The sequence below is a fragment of the Pinus tabuliformis genome, chromosome 4_1 (genome assembly GCF_031772625.1).
Source record: "Pinus tabuliformis cultivar Carrire ecotype Pingquan chromosome 4_1, CPIR1, whole genome shotgun sequence".
Classification (NCBI taxonomy): domain Eukaryota; kingdom Viridiplantae; phylum Streptophyta; class Pinopsida; order Pinales; family Pinaceae; genus Pinus; species Pinus tabuliformis.
The window spans coordinates 149,995,830-150,014,978 of record NC_142303.1 but is presented as its reverse complement, the minus strand read 5'-3'; the positions used below and the strand labels follow the sequence as shown (position 1 = coordinate 150,014,978).

The 19,149-nt window shown below is 37.5% G+C and overlaps 1 protein-coding gene across 1 annotated transcript in view; it reads right to left on the bottom strand.

The window, feature by feature from the left end:
* LOC149174639 (uncharacterized) overlaps positions 1–17,386 on the bottom strand; it is a 180,090-nt gene extending 162,704 nt beyond the window's left edge. The window contains exons 1-4 of the mRNA XM_089419367.1: positions 17,111–17,386; positions 16,944–17,016; positions 16,697–16,779; positions 10,498–10,640 (exon numbers count right to left, since the gene is read on the bottom strand). Of these exons, the coding sequence (XP_089275493.1) occupies positions 10,498–10,640; positions 16,697–16,779; positions 16,944–17,016; positions 17,111–17,146 (335 nt within the window). The 5' untranslated portion in view covers positions 17,147–17,386. The remainder of the gene's footprint in view (positions 1–10,497; positions 10,641–16,696; positions 16,780–16,943; positions 17,017–17,110) is intronic.
* Positions 17,387–19,149: the final 1,763 nt, after the last annotated feature.

Genomic DNA, 19,149 nt, shown 5'->3' with positions numbered 1-19,149 from the left:
ACTCATTCCACTTGAGCAGATTGAATGGCGAACCACTTGATTTACCTGCAAATGGCCAAATGCTCAAGCTGTTCATCAAAAATAATATCTGATGCCATGGGGCATCCTCTGTATTGTATTTCTATCCTTACTCCTTGTCATTTCAGCGTTTTATTTATGTTTTAGGATTAGATTTACTTTTCATGTTACTAAATAATTAATAAATGAAGAGCTTATATTTTTCATGTGCTTAATGTTATATGATGATTTTTTGGATGGACGCTACTTATATTTTGTTGTGTGTTGCATGGAGGCAGATTCTGGATTCTCACATTCCTACAGTGCAACGTGTCCCCAAGTAGAGCCAGATGTTGACCACTACGTGTCAACTACCCATAGCAGTACACCATATGTCTGTGCCATTCAACTGTTGTTATCAACCAGATCATATTGTTTTGTAAACCCAACCTGCATGTGTAAATTGTAAATAATCTTAGCAGATCTGAGTCATGTATGTAAACTGCCTAGACAAACCTAATTTTCTAGTGATAAATCTACATTACGGAAGGTTTCTTGTCCCACCGATCCATGATCGACAGAGTTTTCCTTCAGCCTAACCCCAAAACCAGAATTAATTTTGTCATTAGAATCTTAGGGGAATCCTAATGTGCTTTGAGTCTATAAAGTAATTTGGAAATAATTCTAACTATTTGGTTAGGTTATTACAAATTGCTTGATCTGCTAAATTATATTTGTGTCGCAGAACTGGGTGGTCTATGAGGGTCTATGTCAAATGGATTTTCCTCCTTGAAATATAAAATTGTAAAAATCATGATGTAAAGTGTCTTGAGGGTTAGAAAATGTTTTATCCCCTCATAAGTCCTAAGTCCTAGGTGATTTTTCCAAAGGCTAAATTCGAAGATCCAATAAAAATAATAATAAAATTAAAAATTAAAAAATATAATATAAAATATAAAATATAAAAATAATAAAAAATAAAATAATAATAAGTCAAAGTTTTGAAGAAATAAATGCAAGATTTTAATTTTTTAATATATTAAAATGCATTTAAAATTTCCACAGATGAAATTAAAAGAGATTTTGATCCTCATCAACAGTCGAAATCATTTTGACATGGATCACTCGAACTAGCCATTGAGAAATTTTCCTTTAAATAGGGTGTTAGGGGTCATTTGAGATCATTCAATTTGTGAGTCTTGTGCTGAAGAAAGCTCTCTTGTAATGTTTTTCTTGTGCAATAAAAAAAGACTTTGGGGTTGAAACCTTGCTGGTGTTACTCTTCTGAAATGATGTAAGATGTTTCATTTTTCTGCATAAATTTAATTTCAGCCATTGATAATAGCTTGACGAAGAGTGATGTTGAACACAAGTATCTTGTTTACTCACTAGGGTTTGAATGGCAATAGAATTTCTGAAAATAATGGCAAGTATCTCCATTGGATTTGGATTTTAGTATTGTTTTTCCCTCTTTATTGATAGTTGAAGTGAGTTGTGCAAGAAATCTAAATTGTGAAGATCAACAAGCGTTTGGGGAAGTTCTCGACTGAACCAGCCAACGCCCGAAAAGCATTTTCTTGAAGAGCTCAACCAGTTTTGATTTTGGGTTTATCATTCAAATTTATCTTTTGAATGCATGAGAGGTTTTCTGAAGTATCTCATAGTAAATCTAAAATTCTGAAAATATTTTTGTAGATTATTGACAAATTTGGCTGTTTAGAGTCGTTAGTTTGTGAATACTGTAATTATTTAGTTAAATTTTGGATTATTTCCTTGCACATTTTGCCTCTGGGTTTTCTATTTTTGCAGGTTGCAAGAAGAGTTTCTTGTTGGAAGCCAAATCTAGAACCTGGAGGGTAAGATTTGGCCCCACAACCATTTTTACAGGGTCACTATTTTGTTGTCCAAGGGTTTCAACTTTAGTCACTTTCAGATCTAGAAATTTATTGCAAGGGTTTTATCAGAAGCAAAGGGAGTTAATTTTTTTTTTAAGTTTTAAAAAAGGTTCAAGGTTGTCCAAGCCATACCTCCTGCGTTCATCTCCTCAGCTCCCTGCGTCCAATCTGCAAGCAGACCCCTCACTCTCCACGTAGCATCATTCTGCGCAGTCTCTTCCCATCCTTCATGCAACTGTGTATCTCTCTCTTCTCCTCACCCCGCAACCTGCCTCACGTGGTTTCTTTCCACGCCTCCACGCAACTTCATCGTTGTCGTCTCTTTTCCGCCTACAATCCATAGCCTTCACGCGTTGTCTTCCTCATCTGCACAGCAACCCTCAAACGAAATTTTCGGTCCTCTCTGCCACTTGCCTCTCCACGTCCCTTTCTCCATTTGTGTATCCTTCCCACCCGCATTTAGACCTGCTCTTCTTCCGCCATTCAAAACCTTGTTGTCATCCTGCCTGCAAATACTCCAAAACAAAAATGAAAATTCGATTTTGGTAGTCGTATGATTTGAGGTTAGCATATTTCGATTTTATAGATTGTTTAGGCTAGCGTATTTCTTTTTTTTAGTTTTGTTTCAGTTAGAATTAAAATTTTAGTTTTAGTTTTAGATATATTTTAATTTAGTTTAGTTTTATATCTTTTTGGTTAAAAAACAAAAAACAAAAAACAAAAAAGGCTTTATTTAATATTGTCGTTAGCTTTTGATTTATTAGTTTAATATTTGATTTTTTAACTTAGGTTTCAATTTAAATTAGATATATTCAATTTCATTCAAAAATCAATAATAAATATATAAAAAATCATAAAAGGTTTAAATTTTAGATTTTAGTGGCTTCATATTTTGCTTTGATTTTTTAGATTTATTTGATTTTAGGATTTAGTTTTAATGATTTTAAGTTTCATTCACTTTAGTTTTTGCTTACTTTTGTTTTGTTTTATTTAAAAATATAAAAATATATAAAAAAATTGAAAATCTTAACTAAAAATTGAAAATTCATTTTTTGGTGTCTCTTGTGGTATCTATGTTCCACTTCTCTACGGTTAAATGCACTTAAATATTTATTTAAAGTTAGTTATATGAAAGTGGTAATCGATAAGCATTTAAATTGTATGGTTGTTTAAAGCATTCAATCTTTAGAAATTTAATTGTTGGATCATTATTAAAGCATTGTGAATTTATTGAATAGCTTGTATTGCTTGGGATATTTGATGATAAATGATTGTTTTACAAGGTTCATATTTCTACAACATTTAATAAATAATCATTTAATTATTAACTCCACAAAGCACTAGTACATTAATTCCTAAAATCAATCAAGTGCTAAATTGCCTTGCTATGTCTCCCAACCCAACTGGTCAACAATTGGTCTTCCTTTATCCCATAGGGTCTACCCTCCTTAGCCTCAGGAGACAGCTTAAACGGAGAGATCAAGGATCATGGTGACAGCCCCCAGTCTGAGCGTTGTTGCGTTGCACAGACAATCTGTGCGACAACACTGCTCATCCAGGATATCAAGGCAAATCCCAAAGAGAAATAGCACCCGGAAGTGCTCATTTGATCCACCACACTGCTTGCCCAATCAACATCAGTATATCCATGTAGTCTCACATCTCCAACAGTGTATCTCAACCCATGAGTGATTGTGCCACGAAGATATCTCAACAGGTTCTTGGCACCAATCCAATATGAGTGGTGAGGCTCAACCATATGTTGATTCAATGTGTTGACTACAAAACATATATCTCGATGGGAGTTCACCAAGAACATCAATGCTCTTATGAGTTGACGATACTCGATAGCATTTTGTAAAATAAGTCCAGCAACACTACTGCTTAACTTCTTGAAGTCAAGCTCCATCGGGGTAGTCACAAGCTTGCAATCCACCATACTGAATCTCTCCAATATCTTCACCACATATTTTCCTTGAGATAGGAAAATCTCCCCTGGCTTTTGCCAGACTTCCAGTCCTAGGAAATAGTGCATCAATCCTAGGTCCTTCATCTCAAACTCGAAAGCCAACCCCCTCTTACATTTGTGAATGAGAGGATCCGCACCTGTCAGAAAGAAGTCGTCAATGTACAACACCAATATGAGAGGTTTATCATCTTCAACCTTAAAGTAAAGGTTAGGGTCAGCTTCACTCCTAGTGAATCCTAGCTTCATCAAGTAGCTATCAATCCTCTCATACCAAGCTCGAGGTGCTTGCTTCAGCCCATAGAGGGCTTTCTTCAACCTGCACACGTGAGATTCTCAATCATGAATCTCAAATCCTTCGGATTGTTCCACATAGACTTACTTCCTCTTTGATCGAACCATGCAAGAACACAGTCTTGACATCCATCTAATGTAGGTTCCATTCTTGCGAAGCAGCAAGGGTTATGATTGAGCAAATGGTGGTATATCGGGCAACAAGTGCAAATATCTTATCATATTCTATACCTTTCTTTTGAGAGAAGCCACGAGCGACAAAACAACCCTTATACTTTTCAGCACTTCCATCAGCTCCATGCTTTGCTTTATCTTGTAAAGCCATTTCAAAGTGACAACAATTTTGTCCTGGAATTTGGGGAGCACATCCCAGACATCGTTCTTCATGATGGACTCATATTCCTCAATCATAGCATCCTTCCATACTTAATGCTTCTCAGCTTCTGCAAACCATGAGGGCTCATTTTGAATGATCGTTCTCATAATGGTCAAGTATCCATGATACCTGGTCGGCTTCATACTTTCCTGGAAAGCCCCTCTGGGTGCAATGTGTCCTTCAGCATCATCAAGTGTCCCCCTAATCCATGAGGGCCTCTTCCTAGAAGAGGAAGGCTCTTGCGAAGGGGGATCAACAAGGCCCATAGGTTCTTCTACTTCGGGCATCATCTCGTCTTTCTTTTCCTCTGGTTTGTTAATATCAGCTTCTCCAAATTTCCTTAATATAGGAAGATTGTCAACTTTGCTAAGAGCCATATCTTCGTCAAAGGTGACATCATGGCTAATCTCGACTTCCCTTTGATCAACCACATAGATTCTATAGCCCTTAGTATTTTCGTTATAACCCACGAAAATTCCCTTCTTTCCAAATGCACCCAATTAATTCATTTTCTCTTTTGACACATGAAAATATACAGGACTTCCAAAAATTATAGAATGAGATACATCAAGTTTCTTGCCAATGAACATCTCTCCGAGAGTCTTGGAATCCAGTGCTTGATGAGGGCATCGGTTTTGAACATATATGACAATATTCGCAACTTCGGCCCATAGAAACTTTGGAAGCCTTTGATCATGGAGCATGGAACAAACAACTTCCAAAATTGTACATTACTTCCTTTCCGCCACACCATTTGCTCAGGAGTGTATGGTGTTGTGGTCTCCCTCTTAATGCCAACTTCTTTGCAAAACTCATGGAACTCATTGGATTCATACTCGGTCCCATTATCAGTCCTTAAGAATTTGATCTTCTTCTCAATTTGATTCTTGATCAAGGCTTTGAAGTGACAGAACCAAGAGAACACTTCATCCTTCTTTTTCAAGAAGTATATCCAAGTCTTGCTAGAATAATCATTTGCAAAAGTGAGGTAATATAAATATCCTCCCAAGGAGTTCACAGTGATCATACCAAATATGTCAAAGTGAACCAATTGCAATATACTGGAGGTCTTGCTATGGCTTGAGGGGAATTGTCCCCTTTTGAGTTTTCCTTCGACACACCTCAGACATACACCTTCTTGCTCTACTTTAAACTCAGGCATCCTTGTCACCATTTGTTTCACATCGGGTAAAGCTTTACAATGAAGGTGAGCAAACCTCCGAAGCCATAGTGCGAACTGAAGAGATGTGTCACAAGACATGACACCCAACAAACTTTCTCCGACTTGATATAAAGAGTCAACTCGAAACCCAAGAGTGAAAGCATATTTAAAATTATTTTTCCATACACATACCTTGCCATTGATGAAGGCCATCTTGTAACCTTTGTCTTCCATTGCCGAAATGGATACTAGGTTCTTTTTGAGATCAGACACATATATAACTTCTTGCAAATGAATTGTGTTACCCTAATTCAATTGGAGAAACATTCCTTACGCCTTTCACAAGATATTTGGAGTTGTCTCCAAGAATAATTTCCAAGTTGGTCTCCTTCTCTATTAGATTAGAGAGAGCTTCTTTGTAACCAGTGAAGTGCCTTGAGGCACCACTATCAATAAGCCAATTTCCCAACGAGTCCGAAGGAGAAGTAGTAGAGAGGGTCAATATCAGATAATATTCATATTGCTTATTGTTAACAACATTAGATTCATACCTGGAGTTTCTTGCCTTCTTGGAGGGTTGACCACTTCCTTGATTTCTGGCATTCCTCTTTCCTTTGTCATTGAACCTGCCCTTCCTTTGATTGTTGTTGGAATTGCTTCAGGAGTGATTTTGATCATCGTCATGAGATGTGTCCTTTCTATGATGACAGTCCCTTGCATAGTGGTCAATTTTGTTGCAAATGAAACATCTTCCTTTCCTTCCACCTTTCGGTCCAGCCTTTCCCTTAGATTTTGACCCGGAATTATTTCTCCTTTTAACATGAGAGGAGAAAGCAGTGGAATTGCCTCTAAATGCAAGCATTTCTTGCTCTTCCATCCTTGTCTCTTCTTGAATGCATCTTGCCATCAATTCCTCAAATCCTAGAATCACATTATTGTTGAAAAGAGTGGTTTTAAATACATACCATTCAGATGGGAGCCCTCCAAGAGTTGTGATGGTCAATTCCCTGTCAGGAATGACTTCCCCAATCAATAAGAGATCATTCTTGATCTCAGTGATCCTTACAAAGTAGGCTTGCATATTCTCATTTTTGCCCTTCTTAATTTCTTTCAGCTTATTCTTAAGGAACAAAACTTGATTTGCATCACTAACTTTAAACAATCTTACCAATCTATTGTAGATTTCCTTAGAGGTGTTCAGCTCGAAAACATAGGCCACCAAGCGCTTGTTGATAGAGTCTCGAATGATCTTCTTTGCTTTGACTTCTCCCTTGGTCCACTTGTTCCTTGCAGCAACTGATGCATTTGATGGAAGTTCAATGATTCTACCTCTCACATGGTCCAACACTTCCTGCTCTTCCAATGTCAGATCGAGAGACATCTTCCATCCATGATAGTCAGACTTATCACGAAACTTGTCTTCGACAAGGAAGTGCGATGAGGAACCCATGGAGTCTAGACTTTTCCAACATTCTTCGGTGATTGTTCTTGCTTGGGCTTTGCCTTCACCTCAGCTCTGATACCATGTTAATTTATGATATGTTCTATGCTTGGTGCAGTTTATTTCAATTTCTTCTTATTAGCCACTGTTTAGCAATCACATTAACATAAAGTAAAATGTTGATAAAACATTAATAGATCGACAAAAAACACCAAATGTGGTGACTAGCCAAGGACAAACCCCAAAGTGGGGAAACCCTTTAATCAATTCTTCTATAATCTTCAATAGTTGAGTAGAGAGAGAAATAATACAACTATACAAATCTGTAATTTTATGACAATAGCAACAAACCCTAACCAGCAAAGTCAAAGTTGGTCAAACAAGATAGAATTGACCTCCAATTAGCTTGGTCAATATCCCAATCAACTCGACCTCCAACAACAAGAAGAGGCAACCCAAAAACAACTTGAAAAACCCAATCAAATGAAGTCAACCTGCTGCCAACAATTAGGGCAGTCAACACTAGTCAAACCTAAGGTCAAATTGCCTTTATTTGCGTGCCAAAATCTGCGACCTGCCTAGGAGAGACGGCCACACCAAAACCACAACCCTAGAAAGTCCACGCTAGTCAACGCTAGTCAAAGATACATCTGCAACCCTGGTCAATGTAGTCAAATAGTTATGCATCCTCAAATTTGTGTCCTTTTACGTCCTCCAACTTCGTCCTTCTACGTCCTCCTTCTTCCCACGTGTGTGTTGCTCCTTGTGTGTAAAACCCAATCAACTAAGGAGAGAAAAATGTGAGAGAAGAGATGAGTGAATAATGCCTCAACCTATCTTATATTTATATGAAACGTTGAGAATGTCTGCCACACATTTAGCTGTTAGTTGACCTTCACATTTGTCAAGTAAATACAAATAAATTCATATCTCCATAAATACATGTCAGAATTGGATGATCGTTAGATCAATCCTACACCTCTCGACAAGAGGAATCCAAGAAAAATATCCCCCGCCATATATAAGATAACCCACATGGAGTTTGGCCCTAATTGCCAATTTTAACATAGAGGTGTTATATGTGATGACTTGAACAACATTAGCCACCCCCACCTCCTCAACGACCTCATCCAATAGCTGAAACAACAATTGTCCATCTTTCACCCTATGAGATGCATCAACTGATTTTAGAAACATGGTTGCCTGTGGGCAGAAGATAAGAAAATTTATGATGGTACATGATAGTACATCCTGTTCTTGCCCATGAGTCCTTGAAATATTTCAAATACTCATTAATGGAGGAAATTTCTTTTTGCAAATGATACCCCCTTATCTCATGCATAGTAAGGCCTTTGAAGCCTTTTCCAGTAGCATATATGGCATCAAACATAGGCTCATAATATGGTGAACAAGAAGCATTGAAGGGGATATCAGCATCATACCACCATCTACATATGTAATCACAAGCAGTCTCCCTCAATTCTTTCTTTCAATGGTCATCTAAAGTGGGCTGCAAAGTTCTACTAGCTTCAGGACCATGTGCATTTGATGGAGAAGAGGGTGTGACAGTGAAATAACTTTTGATATTCATATCACCCTTCTTCTTCATTTTACCCTTACCCTTTTCTTGAATAGACTCCAAAAAGGGAAGAACATATCGGAAGGGGTTGGATGCATCAGTACAAGGGATAGTAAAAGAACCCTCAAAATCAAAATAGGGGTTGGTAGCCATCATTTTTTGTATACTCCTCTTCCTCCCAATTTCAGCCTCTATTTCTTTTTGCCTAGCCTTTTCTTCCTTAAACTTCTCAAAACTATTTAATAAATTCTTCCTAATCTCCCCAATTTCTGGTGATTCACATGGAGTAATTTGGCCTCTAATCCCTACCAAGTGTTGTTTCAACCTATTAATGCCCCTAAGACCATCCTTATTTTTTCTATGGCAAAATTTGCAATGCATTTAACTATCAACCATTTCAACATATGCCCAAGCAGCGTCTTTCACTCTAGGTGCCATTTTTTCACTTGGAAATCAAAGGAAAAAATATGAAAATGAAAACAAAAAAAATAGCATTGCTTCAATGTTCATTTCTTTCACAAAAAACACTATTTTCAATTTCTAGATTTGCACAAAAAAATAAATAAGCAAAAATAGATTTTTAGAAGTCAAAAAAAAAATACCTCTAAGCACAAACTGCCTCCTCAAAATTGCTTCAACAAACCAACTACTAAATGCTGCTCCAATGGCTGCCCAAAAAGCTCCTCACTCCTGCTACAATGCTTGCCCAAAACTCCTCACTGTTGCTCCAAAAACAAACTCCACAACTCCTCACAAATTCTAACTCAAATGCAATGTGATGGCTGTGAGGAAATGAGAAGGGTTGGGTGGATTTTATAGGCGTTTACAAAAGGGAGATGGACCCCACAGAACCCAAAGGCACATTAGAATGGGCTTTTGGATCCCAAAAAACCAAACTTAAAAAAAAAACCGCATTCTGGCCGCTCTTACCAAGCCGGCCGAGTCAATATCCAACTCAGCCAGCTCGGTAACAACCCGACTGGCCAATCCGAGTCACCCACTGTGTCAACCCGATCAGCCTCTAACCCAATTTGACTCGGCCAAGTCGGAGTCAACTCGGCCGTTTTTTAAAACAATGGTTGAAAGGACCCACTTGAAGACATTTGAAATATTGTAATTTCTAAATTTTTCATTGCAATTTGACTGGCCAATGATAGAATAGCTCCCTTGATGGTTGCGCTGTAACTTGCAAGGGTTGCCCACCGGGAGGATTTGCCTCTCTAGTGAAGGACACTTCAGGTTTTGCAGCAATCAATATGTTCTTATTCATCTCTTAGCAGCATAGTATGGTGAACTGGCAACTGCTGGTCAGTTTATAAAGAACCAAAATTATGGAACATGTATGGCAGTAAAATGATTCAAGAGTAGAGGACTAGAGCCATTTAGACTTGTTCATTCTGATGCAGATCTTAAAATTATATCAAAGTTGCAGCTTCTATTTGCTAAAGCAGTAGGCCAGTTACACCACGGGAAAAGGCAAAACCATATTTTGGTTGCAGCCAATAAAACTGGGCATTGACATAATAAGAAACTATTATGTTGGAATCATCAACAAATTTGTCCCTACTAAAGGTGGATCAATTCTTTATACATATGGGAATACATATCTAAGCCTGACAATTTGTCATAACTTGAAAAGCATGATAAAGCTGGCAATCATCATACGTCCAAAGTGGTAAAAAATCTATTATGATTTATAGGCCATATTCTGTGCCCAGAAGAATCATAAGTTGAGAATAATCTGGTCCACATTTGGTATAAGTCTATAAGCACACTGAAAACTTTACCTCAACTCTGACAAAATAGAACTGCCATCTGCAGAAATTTCCCCTACTTTAATGCTTTTTGGAGGTGGGGGCAGCCAATCTTCTTCTTCGACTTCTTTGGGATCTGCAACAGCCATGATGTCTTTAATGGTTCTTTCCTCGCCCTGCAGCAAAGGCCATTAACAACTATTTACCAGGAAGTATGTAATTCGTCTCTGTAAGAACATAACTGCGCCTAAAAACCAATTTTGCCATTGACCAGAATAGATAATGACATACCAACAATGAAAAGGCCATCCCGTTTGACTTAAATGTTGTTTTATAACAAAATACGGATGTCCTCAACCACCCAACAAAATCCTATTTGTGAGTATTAATGCAGCTAATGATGACAAATATGAGCAGTATTTAGTTCCTCATTGCCAGTTCTGGAGAATTTGAAACAAAGGTACCAGACTCAACTAGGAGAATGACTCAGCCAGGACAAAGAGCATGAATTGACTCAGACTTCAAAAATGCTCATGAGTTGAGCCAGGGAAAAATAAACACACTAAATTTCAAAAAGTATATATAATCTTTACTGATATGGAAGTTCGCATGTCAATATATAGCAAATTTTTAATAGCTCACTTCAAAGTGCATAGATCATACTAAATACTATAAAATGGCATGAATTCTGTAAAGCCAAGTGGTCTGCTCGCTGTCTGCTGTGAAATCATATCATAAAAACAAGCATAAATAGCGCTGTTTTGTTTATTTTTCTTGCATAGGACTTGTGGTTCAGACTCCTTAGACGGCTAAAATTGCAATTGACTTGTTGGTATGAGTGTGACTCAACGTCAAGTCAGACTCAGAGGAACTTAATCAACTCAGTTTTCTCAAGGAGCAGAGTCGATCTCGGAAGTTGACTTGGATTGTAAAGAATATGGTAACACTGATATTAAAAGTGTTGATTTTTTGTAGCATTGAGAGGTATTCCTGCATGCTAAAAGGCCTCCCAAATCAGCCAAAGGAAATTGCACAAAATGAAAAATTAAAATTATGATTTAGGGCTTCATGTAGGCCCCAAAAGTCAAATCAGCCCCACGAGTGAAGGGGTGTACAGTGTCACCTTTGGTCAAAAGTCACCCCATCTAACTGATATAAATATAAAATGATCTCCTCCACTTTGACCAATTCGGAAATCACATCAATCTCTTCTATTCTGATCCACATGTGAGGAAAGGAGGAGGAAATCTGAAGTTTGAAGCTGTCATTTGACCAACATTGACCTGCTCATTTGACAAAGTCTGATCTGCTTTATTTGACCGAGTTTCTGGTAGACTTTGACCAACATTACAGGCTGAATTTGACAAAGAAAAGAGACAACGTTTTACCAAAAATCTGGACTGTTTGAACTTTGAATTCAGAGAAAGGGAGAGTTCAACTGAGCTTTGACCACGGGATTGAATGCAGAAAGTCAACCACAGGTTTGATTTGACCACAGGTATCAACCACAGACCTGAAATTGACCACAGGAGACTGTTGACTGGGCCAAAAGTTGACCAGAAGTGATTATTTTTAAGGGATTGACCAGCTATTGACTGGCTGATATTTTGACCAGGTTTGACTGGTATCTTTGACCTGGATTTTGGCACATATTCCTAGCCGTTTTGAAATGTAATTATTGTTTAAGAACAATTTCTCCTAAGAAAAAAAGTTTGCTGGGTTTTTTCCCAAGGTAAATTTGTTGTCTCTTTGTTGCTTGGCTGTCTCTTTATGATCCTACTGTTATCATTGTATTATTGTTGAGATTTTCTATGTATAATTGCTTAATGATACATGTGACATAAGTTAACTTGATCAAACAATCATTGGAAAGTAATTATCAGATTAGAAGATCAGTTTCTCTTACAGAAAATCAACATGGTATCAGAGCCTTGGTGAAAGAGCAGCCATCAAAGTAACTTGAAGAAGCCAAGTTTGGGAAAGTTTGTCATTAGCCAAATGTTCTCAAGCCCTACAATTGCAGAAGAAAGGCTGAACTTTGATGAATGTCTAAGCCTGATTACAAAGATCAGTTTGTGATGCATTCTAAAGGACATTTGAAGGGCTGATTAAGGTTGGTTTCATGGCACCTCCAAGAGCAGAACTCAGGAGCCAAAAAGGTATTCTAAGATGGCAGAAAGCATAATAAGAATTTGAGGCAAGTTGTTAATTTGATTCAGGGAAGTTACTTCTGAGCCAGAGGGGGCTGAGGATAAAGGCTCCTTCAACTATTTTTTTAAAAGCAAGAGTTCGAGCTACTTGTTACCCCTTTCTTCTAACAGGGGTACCTTACCAAAATTTCTTTCAACAGAGCCTCTAGTTAACTGACATTGCAAAGTATGGACATTAGTGCAAAAGAGGAAGTGACAAGAATGGAGGATATGGCATAAGATCCATTTTCAAAGCTAAGATACAAACTATCAATGGATTAAGCTAGATCAGGCACTGAAAGAGTGTTGGAATTTGGACAATGAAAGAAAGAATAATGTTGTGACAACAAGGAACCTGAATAGGAAAATTATGGCCTACACCCAAACATTGCCCCAGCAAATTTGTATGAGCCTTAGAAGGACAACATGAAAGGTTTGTGCACTACTAGCAGCCTCACACAGCCTGTTCAAGACAAGGTAGCAAAGAATATTGGCATCAAGAAGATGATATTGTAGGTTCAAATTGTAGTTCTACCTTGGACATTTAATAGGCTTGGAAACATTCCTAGCCTTATATCAAGCCACTTTGATGATATGATGGACTGTAAACATAATACAAATGTTAGTGATCATATTGAATCATTCATTGGTCCAAAGGGAGATGAATCTTTTGCTGATATGTACAGAGATAAAAATGTCATCAGAGAGATTTTGACAAGAGAATATTCTTATGACAATTTTGGGTTCAGCCCCAAAGAGGAGCTAACAAGATAAAAGCACATCCATAAGAAGACTTGGAGGCTACATATTGTATTGAAGCCTTGAATAAGAAAGTACTAGGGTTTGTGAGATAAAACCCTAGAGAAAGACCTAGAATTTATGTGATGCATGACTTAATGAAGAAACCCTAGACCTTACAAATCATGTATTAGCAACTAATGTTGAAAACGAGGATGACTATCCACCTCAGAAGAAGACAAAAGAATCCAAGTTTGATGAGATTGCAAATGGACTTCATTGATTTCTACAAGTAAGGATCAAGAGGGAGTCGGCAATTCCCTTCATCTCTCAGCAGTTTAATCAAAAGATAAGTAATTCATATTTTTCTCCGTTGATTACTATTATTATTTTGTTCTTTGGTCAGCCTCTTGTCTTTGTATTCCTTTCTTGGTCATAATTGTTTTTCTTCTATGGCCTCCTCGATGAGGTTTGCAAGTACATCGTGAAGGCTGCTAAGGCAATGATTCTAACTACATCGAAAAGAACGAAGCAAAGTTCCCGACAAGAGGGTTCTCCCAATAAGAGGGAGCAGCTACAACAGAAGGACTTGCTTACAACTTCAACAAAAGGACTTGCTTGCGTGATAGAGAGAGCAGCAGCAATAGGAGGATTCACATCAATGTCAAAGGGAGTTTGGCCTCAAAGATCAAAATGAAGGATTTTGGCAGATACATTATTTCTTGAGATTGAAGATTCAGACCTGGTGAATCCCACGATGTATAAGCAATTGATTGGATTTGTGATGTACCCAGTTAACACCAAGCCAAATATTCGCTTTGCGGTAAACACCCTAAATCAATTTATGGTTGAGCCAAGGCATATTTAGTGGATGACAGCAAAGCATATGGCACCTATGTTCTACAGTTGGATGTGATTTGAGATATGTCTCATGAGGTGAAGTTAGTCATTGCAGAAATATCACAAGTCATGAAGTAATGAGGCTTCAAAAGCCAAAAGGACATGGCCAGGTCAATTCATGCAAGACATAATGCAAAGAGGAGTAAGAGAGCTCCAATACATATCCACATATGAGTAGATTGTACACAAAGACGAGCTTAGTATGATGTTGAATGTCTCCCTCATTAGAAGAGAATGATGAGGTCTTTACAAGATTGGGTTGACCATATCCTGAAGCCATAAAGGACTTTGGTTGGGTCATAAAGGACTTTGACCAAGAGGAGATAAATACATTCACCATTGAAGCCAAAAGTACTTGGTTAGGTCATAACGGACTTTGACAAGAAAGATGAATGGCCCAAAGCATTTACCAAGGCAATTATAAGATACATTCACCTTTAAAGCCAAAACGACTTGGCTTCCAAATGGACTTGGCTAGGTCATAAAGGACTTTGACTAGAAAGATGAATGCACTAAGGCAATTATACGATACATTCACCTCTAAAGCCAAAAGGACTTGGCTAGGTTGACCAGAGATGAATGTCCTGGGGAAATTATAGGATTGAACAGATCTTCTTCTTATAAGCCAAAAGGACTTGGCTATGTTGATCGAAGGAGATAGATGTAATTCACTTTTAAATCCATAAGGACTTGGCTAGGTCATAAAGGAATTTGACCAAAAAGGTGAATGTTCCAAAGGCAAATTCTCTACCAAGAAGTTAGAAAAAATTGGATGACTAGGCTAGGTCACAGTCAAAGGAGATTAATACATTTGCCTAAGGAGCCATAAAAAAATTTGCCAACCCTGGATATATGAAGAATTACATTGCCCACTCCAAGATGGAGATATTTTATAAACATGCATCAACATGACAAGCTCATGAACTTTTCTTAAGGAAGGGAAATCTGTTGCAGAGAATACCTCCCTCGCTAAGAGGGAGTGTTGATTTTTTGTGGCATTAGGAAGTATTCCCACATGCCAAAAGGCCTCCAAAGTCAGCTAAAGAAAATGATACAAATTGAAAAATAAAAATTATTGTTTTGGGCTTCATGTAGAGGTCCCAAAAGTCAAGTCAGACCTACAAGTGAAGCGGTGCAACTTTTGGTCAAAAGTCACCTCATCTAACTAATATAAATACAAGATGACCTCCTCCACTTTGACCAATTTGGACATCACATCAATCTCTTCTATTCTGATCCACACATAGGAGGAAATGAGGAAATCTGAAGTTTGAAGCTGCCATTTGACAAATGTTAACCTGCTCATTTGACAAAGTCTGATCTGCTTCATTTGACCGAGTTTCTGGCTGACTTTGACCGAGAAAAGACGTTCTGCTTGACCAAAAATCTGGACTGTTTGACTGCAGAGAAGACAGTTTGACTGAACTTTCACTGCAGGATTGACTACAGGAAGTCAACTGCATGTCTGCATTGACTGCAGGGGTCAACCACAAACCCAAAGTTGGCCACAGGAGACTGCTGACTAGGCCAAAAGTTTACTAGAGTCTAGAACTGATTCTTTTGAAAGGTTTGACCAGCATTGACTGGTACCTTTGACCTGGATTTTGGCACATATTCATAGAATAATTTTGAATTGTAATTATTGCTGAAAACAAATTTCTTCTAAGAAGAAAAGTTTGTTGGTTTTTCCCAAGGTTGGGTTTTACCCGCATAAATTTGTTGTCCCTTTGTTGCTTGGCTGTCTCTTAACTTCATCAAACATCATTGGAAAAGTAATTATCATATTAGAAGATCAATTTCTCTTACAGAAAATCAACAAAAAGTGGCCATGATGATACGAAATCGTGATGGTAGAACCAAGGGCAAGTTTAAGGAGCCACGATAATTTTGTAGTAGTGGAATCTTTTCAAATCATCATCATCTTGAACATACAAAACCTCGTAAATTTACGAAAACCTACAATTTTCTTTCCGCGGCTTCAGGAAATGACGTCGACTTTTAAAACTGAGTTTGCCTTCTAAAGTCGGATTAGCCAAATGGTAAAGATAAGCTGGTTAAATTTCATAAGCATCTTCAACATTGCAAATATGGAAATTTTGCATATGCAAAAACGAACAACTTTCTTTCAAGCCTTCAGAAATAAAGCTGGTTAAATTTCATAAGCATCTTCAACATTGCAAATATGGAAATTTTGCATGTTCAAAAACGAAGAATTTTCTTTCAAGCCTTCAGAAATAAAGTTTATTTCTAAAATAAACTGAATTTTATAGGCAAATTCGAATATTTTTGGATGTCAAAATGGAAAAGATGAAGTTAGTTTGTTTTCTGTGTGTTGCACTGCTAAACAAATGTTACTGAACTATTATTATTATTAAAGGAAAGAATGAAAACTATGAAACTCTTACATAGGAACTAGCACGTTTCTTCCCAGTGGCTCTGAAAAAAGGGTCTGGCTTAATGATCTGGAGATCTTCACCGTCACTGTCATCTGCGTCCAAAGAAACAAATAACTTCAGCCACGGTTACCCTAAACCTTATGAATCAAGTGGAAAAATAGTATCGAAGGGTTTTAGCTCCCGTAAAAAAAGGTCAAGGTAGCTAGATTGAGATTATACAGCATGAAGAAAATTTCCACAAAAGCTCAGCACTAACCATCCTGTACAACTATGGTGGGCTGAATGTGACTGTAATCAAAAAGGGGTTCATAGCCGTCGTCCTCGTCCTCCTGTAATGACAACAAAATTTGAAGTGAAAACATTTTTCATGCCTATAAACAAAATCCAACATCCGGTAATTTGAAACTGGACATGGGCATGTACATTTTGTGATGGAGAACCTGATGAAGGGCTCCCCATTTAGTCGGAATTCGCGGAATTATGTTAAAGAAGCCCGATATGTGTAAAATAAGATACTTGGTGATTCAAATTTGGTGGGATTGAAATTGGCCGTAAAGCAGGCGCCTCCCGACCTCCCCGCAATTTATCGCGCGCTCAAATTTGGTAGAATTGAATTGGCCGTAAAGTGGGCGCCTCCCGACCTCCCCGCAATTTCTCGCGCGCTATGCGTTCAGACTTTCCTCTCATTAAAACTTAACTATCTGTGTTTTTTGGTTTTTTTTTAATTATTGTTAAGTTTTATCGGTTTTTTTTTCCCTTTTCTTATTAAAGGGTCAGTTTTTATTTTTATTTTTTTTTAATTACATTTACTCTTTTCTTATTAAAGGGTCAGTTTTCATTTTTCTTTTTTTTAATTACACTTACTCTAGTCTAAGGTTAGTTGGTCTACATATGGAAGAATGATCTATCTACTAGTGGGATAATATCACTAAGATTGTGTGAAGTTAAGTTGAGTTTAGACACACCAAAGTTAATTTGAGAGCCATTTAACTTTACAACTCATGCACATGATGATGTAAGTAATTTTATGTTTTAGCCCATCGGGTTATGTCAAATGGTGGATGCCCCACATCAAAAAGTGTTTGCTCACCAATATTGTTAAGTTTTATCGGTTTTTTTTTCCCTTTTCTTATTAAAGGGTCAGTTTTCATTTTTCTTTTTTTTTTGTAATTACACTTACTCTAGTCTAAGGTTAGTTGGTCTACATATGGAAGAATGATCTATCTACTAGTGGGATAATATCACTAAGATTGTGTGAAGTTAAGTTGAGTTTAGACACACCAAAGTTAATTTGAGAGCCATTTAACTTTACAACTCATGCACACGATGATGTAAGTAGCTTTATGTTTTAGCCCATCAGGTTATGTCAAATGGTGGATGCCCCACATCAAAAAGTGTTTGCTCACCAATATTGTGGCCCCACCCAAGTTTGAAACTCGAGTAACATGTCTAGTGTGCTTATGGGCAATTGCGTTAAGTTGAGGGGTATAGGGGCATTCCCTTTGACTTGACTCTAGGCCTCCTTGGTATCAGACGGCAAGTCTACCAATTCTCTTAATACAAGTGTGTGTGTGTGTGTGTGAGAGAGAGAGAGAGAAGTAAAGGTGGATGGTAGAGAAACCAATCCAAGTGGATATGGTGAGGTCAACACATCCAATTAAAGTATTGGAACTCTTTGAGATGTTTAATAATAATGGTGATGTAAATGTATCCAATAGAGGTAGTAAAACTTTTCTAATATGCTTAGTAATAATTTAACCACATCCTCACTCAAGGGCTTTTGTCAATATTGATATCAACTCGCACTCAACACTAACCAATCAAACTATTGTCATATACTTAGACAAAGTATGGTGTTACATGTATAATGGAATAATAGATGAATTGTTGAGTTTGGGTTAACCAAGCTTAAAATCATCATGTTATTGGAACCACTCTAAGTTTGGGTTTCACTTTTGTTGATTCTCTCTTGTTTTTGTTTTGGAGAGGAGCTTGGTTACCCCACTCTATCTCACCATTTTTCTTGAGGAGTCACAACATTCAAATATTTTGGCAACATTGTTGCTAAAAATGCTAGACTTAATCATGGTGGTCGCTCCTCTCAATCTGTTAAAAGGTCAGATCACTTAATGAGATTGACAACAAAGTCGTGTGTGTCAATTACTGAGTCTATGAATTATGATTTGAAATGTATCTAAAACAAGATTGAATAGTGAAAGTGTAGAAAATCATGTAGATTCACAAGCTCATGCAAATGTACTAAAGCAAAAGACAAGAATCTACTTCTACTTTCAACCAACGGAAGGCAGTAGATCGATGAAAACAATAAGAACAAGAAGAGGATAAACCAATGGCACATAACATAAGATGTATCTGGGGAAACCCATTGCTCAAAACCCCGCTATCTGTATTGCATATATCAGAAAAATGAGTGAAGATACAAAGCTTGCCCTCACTAGAAC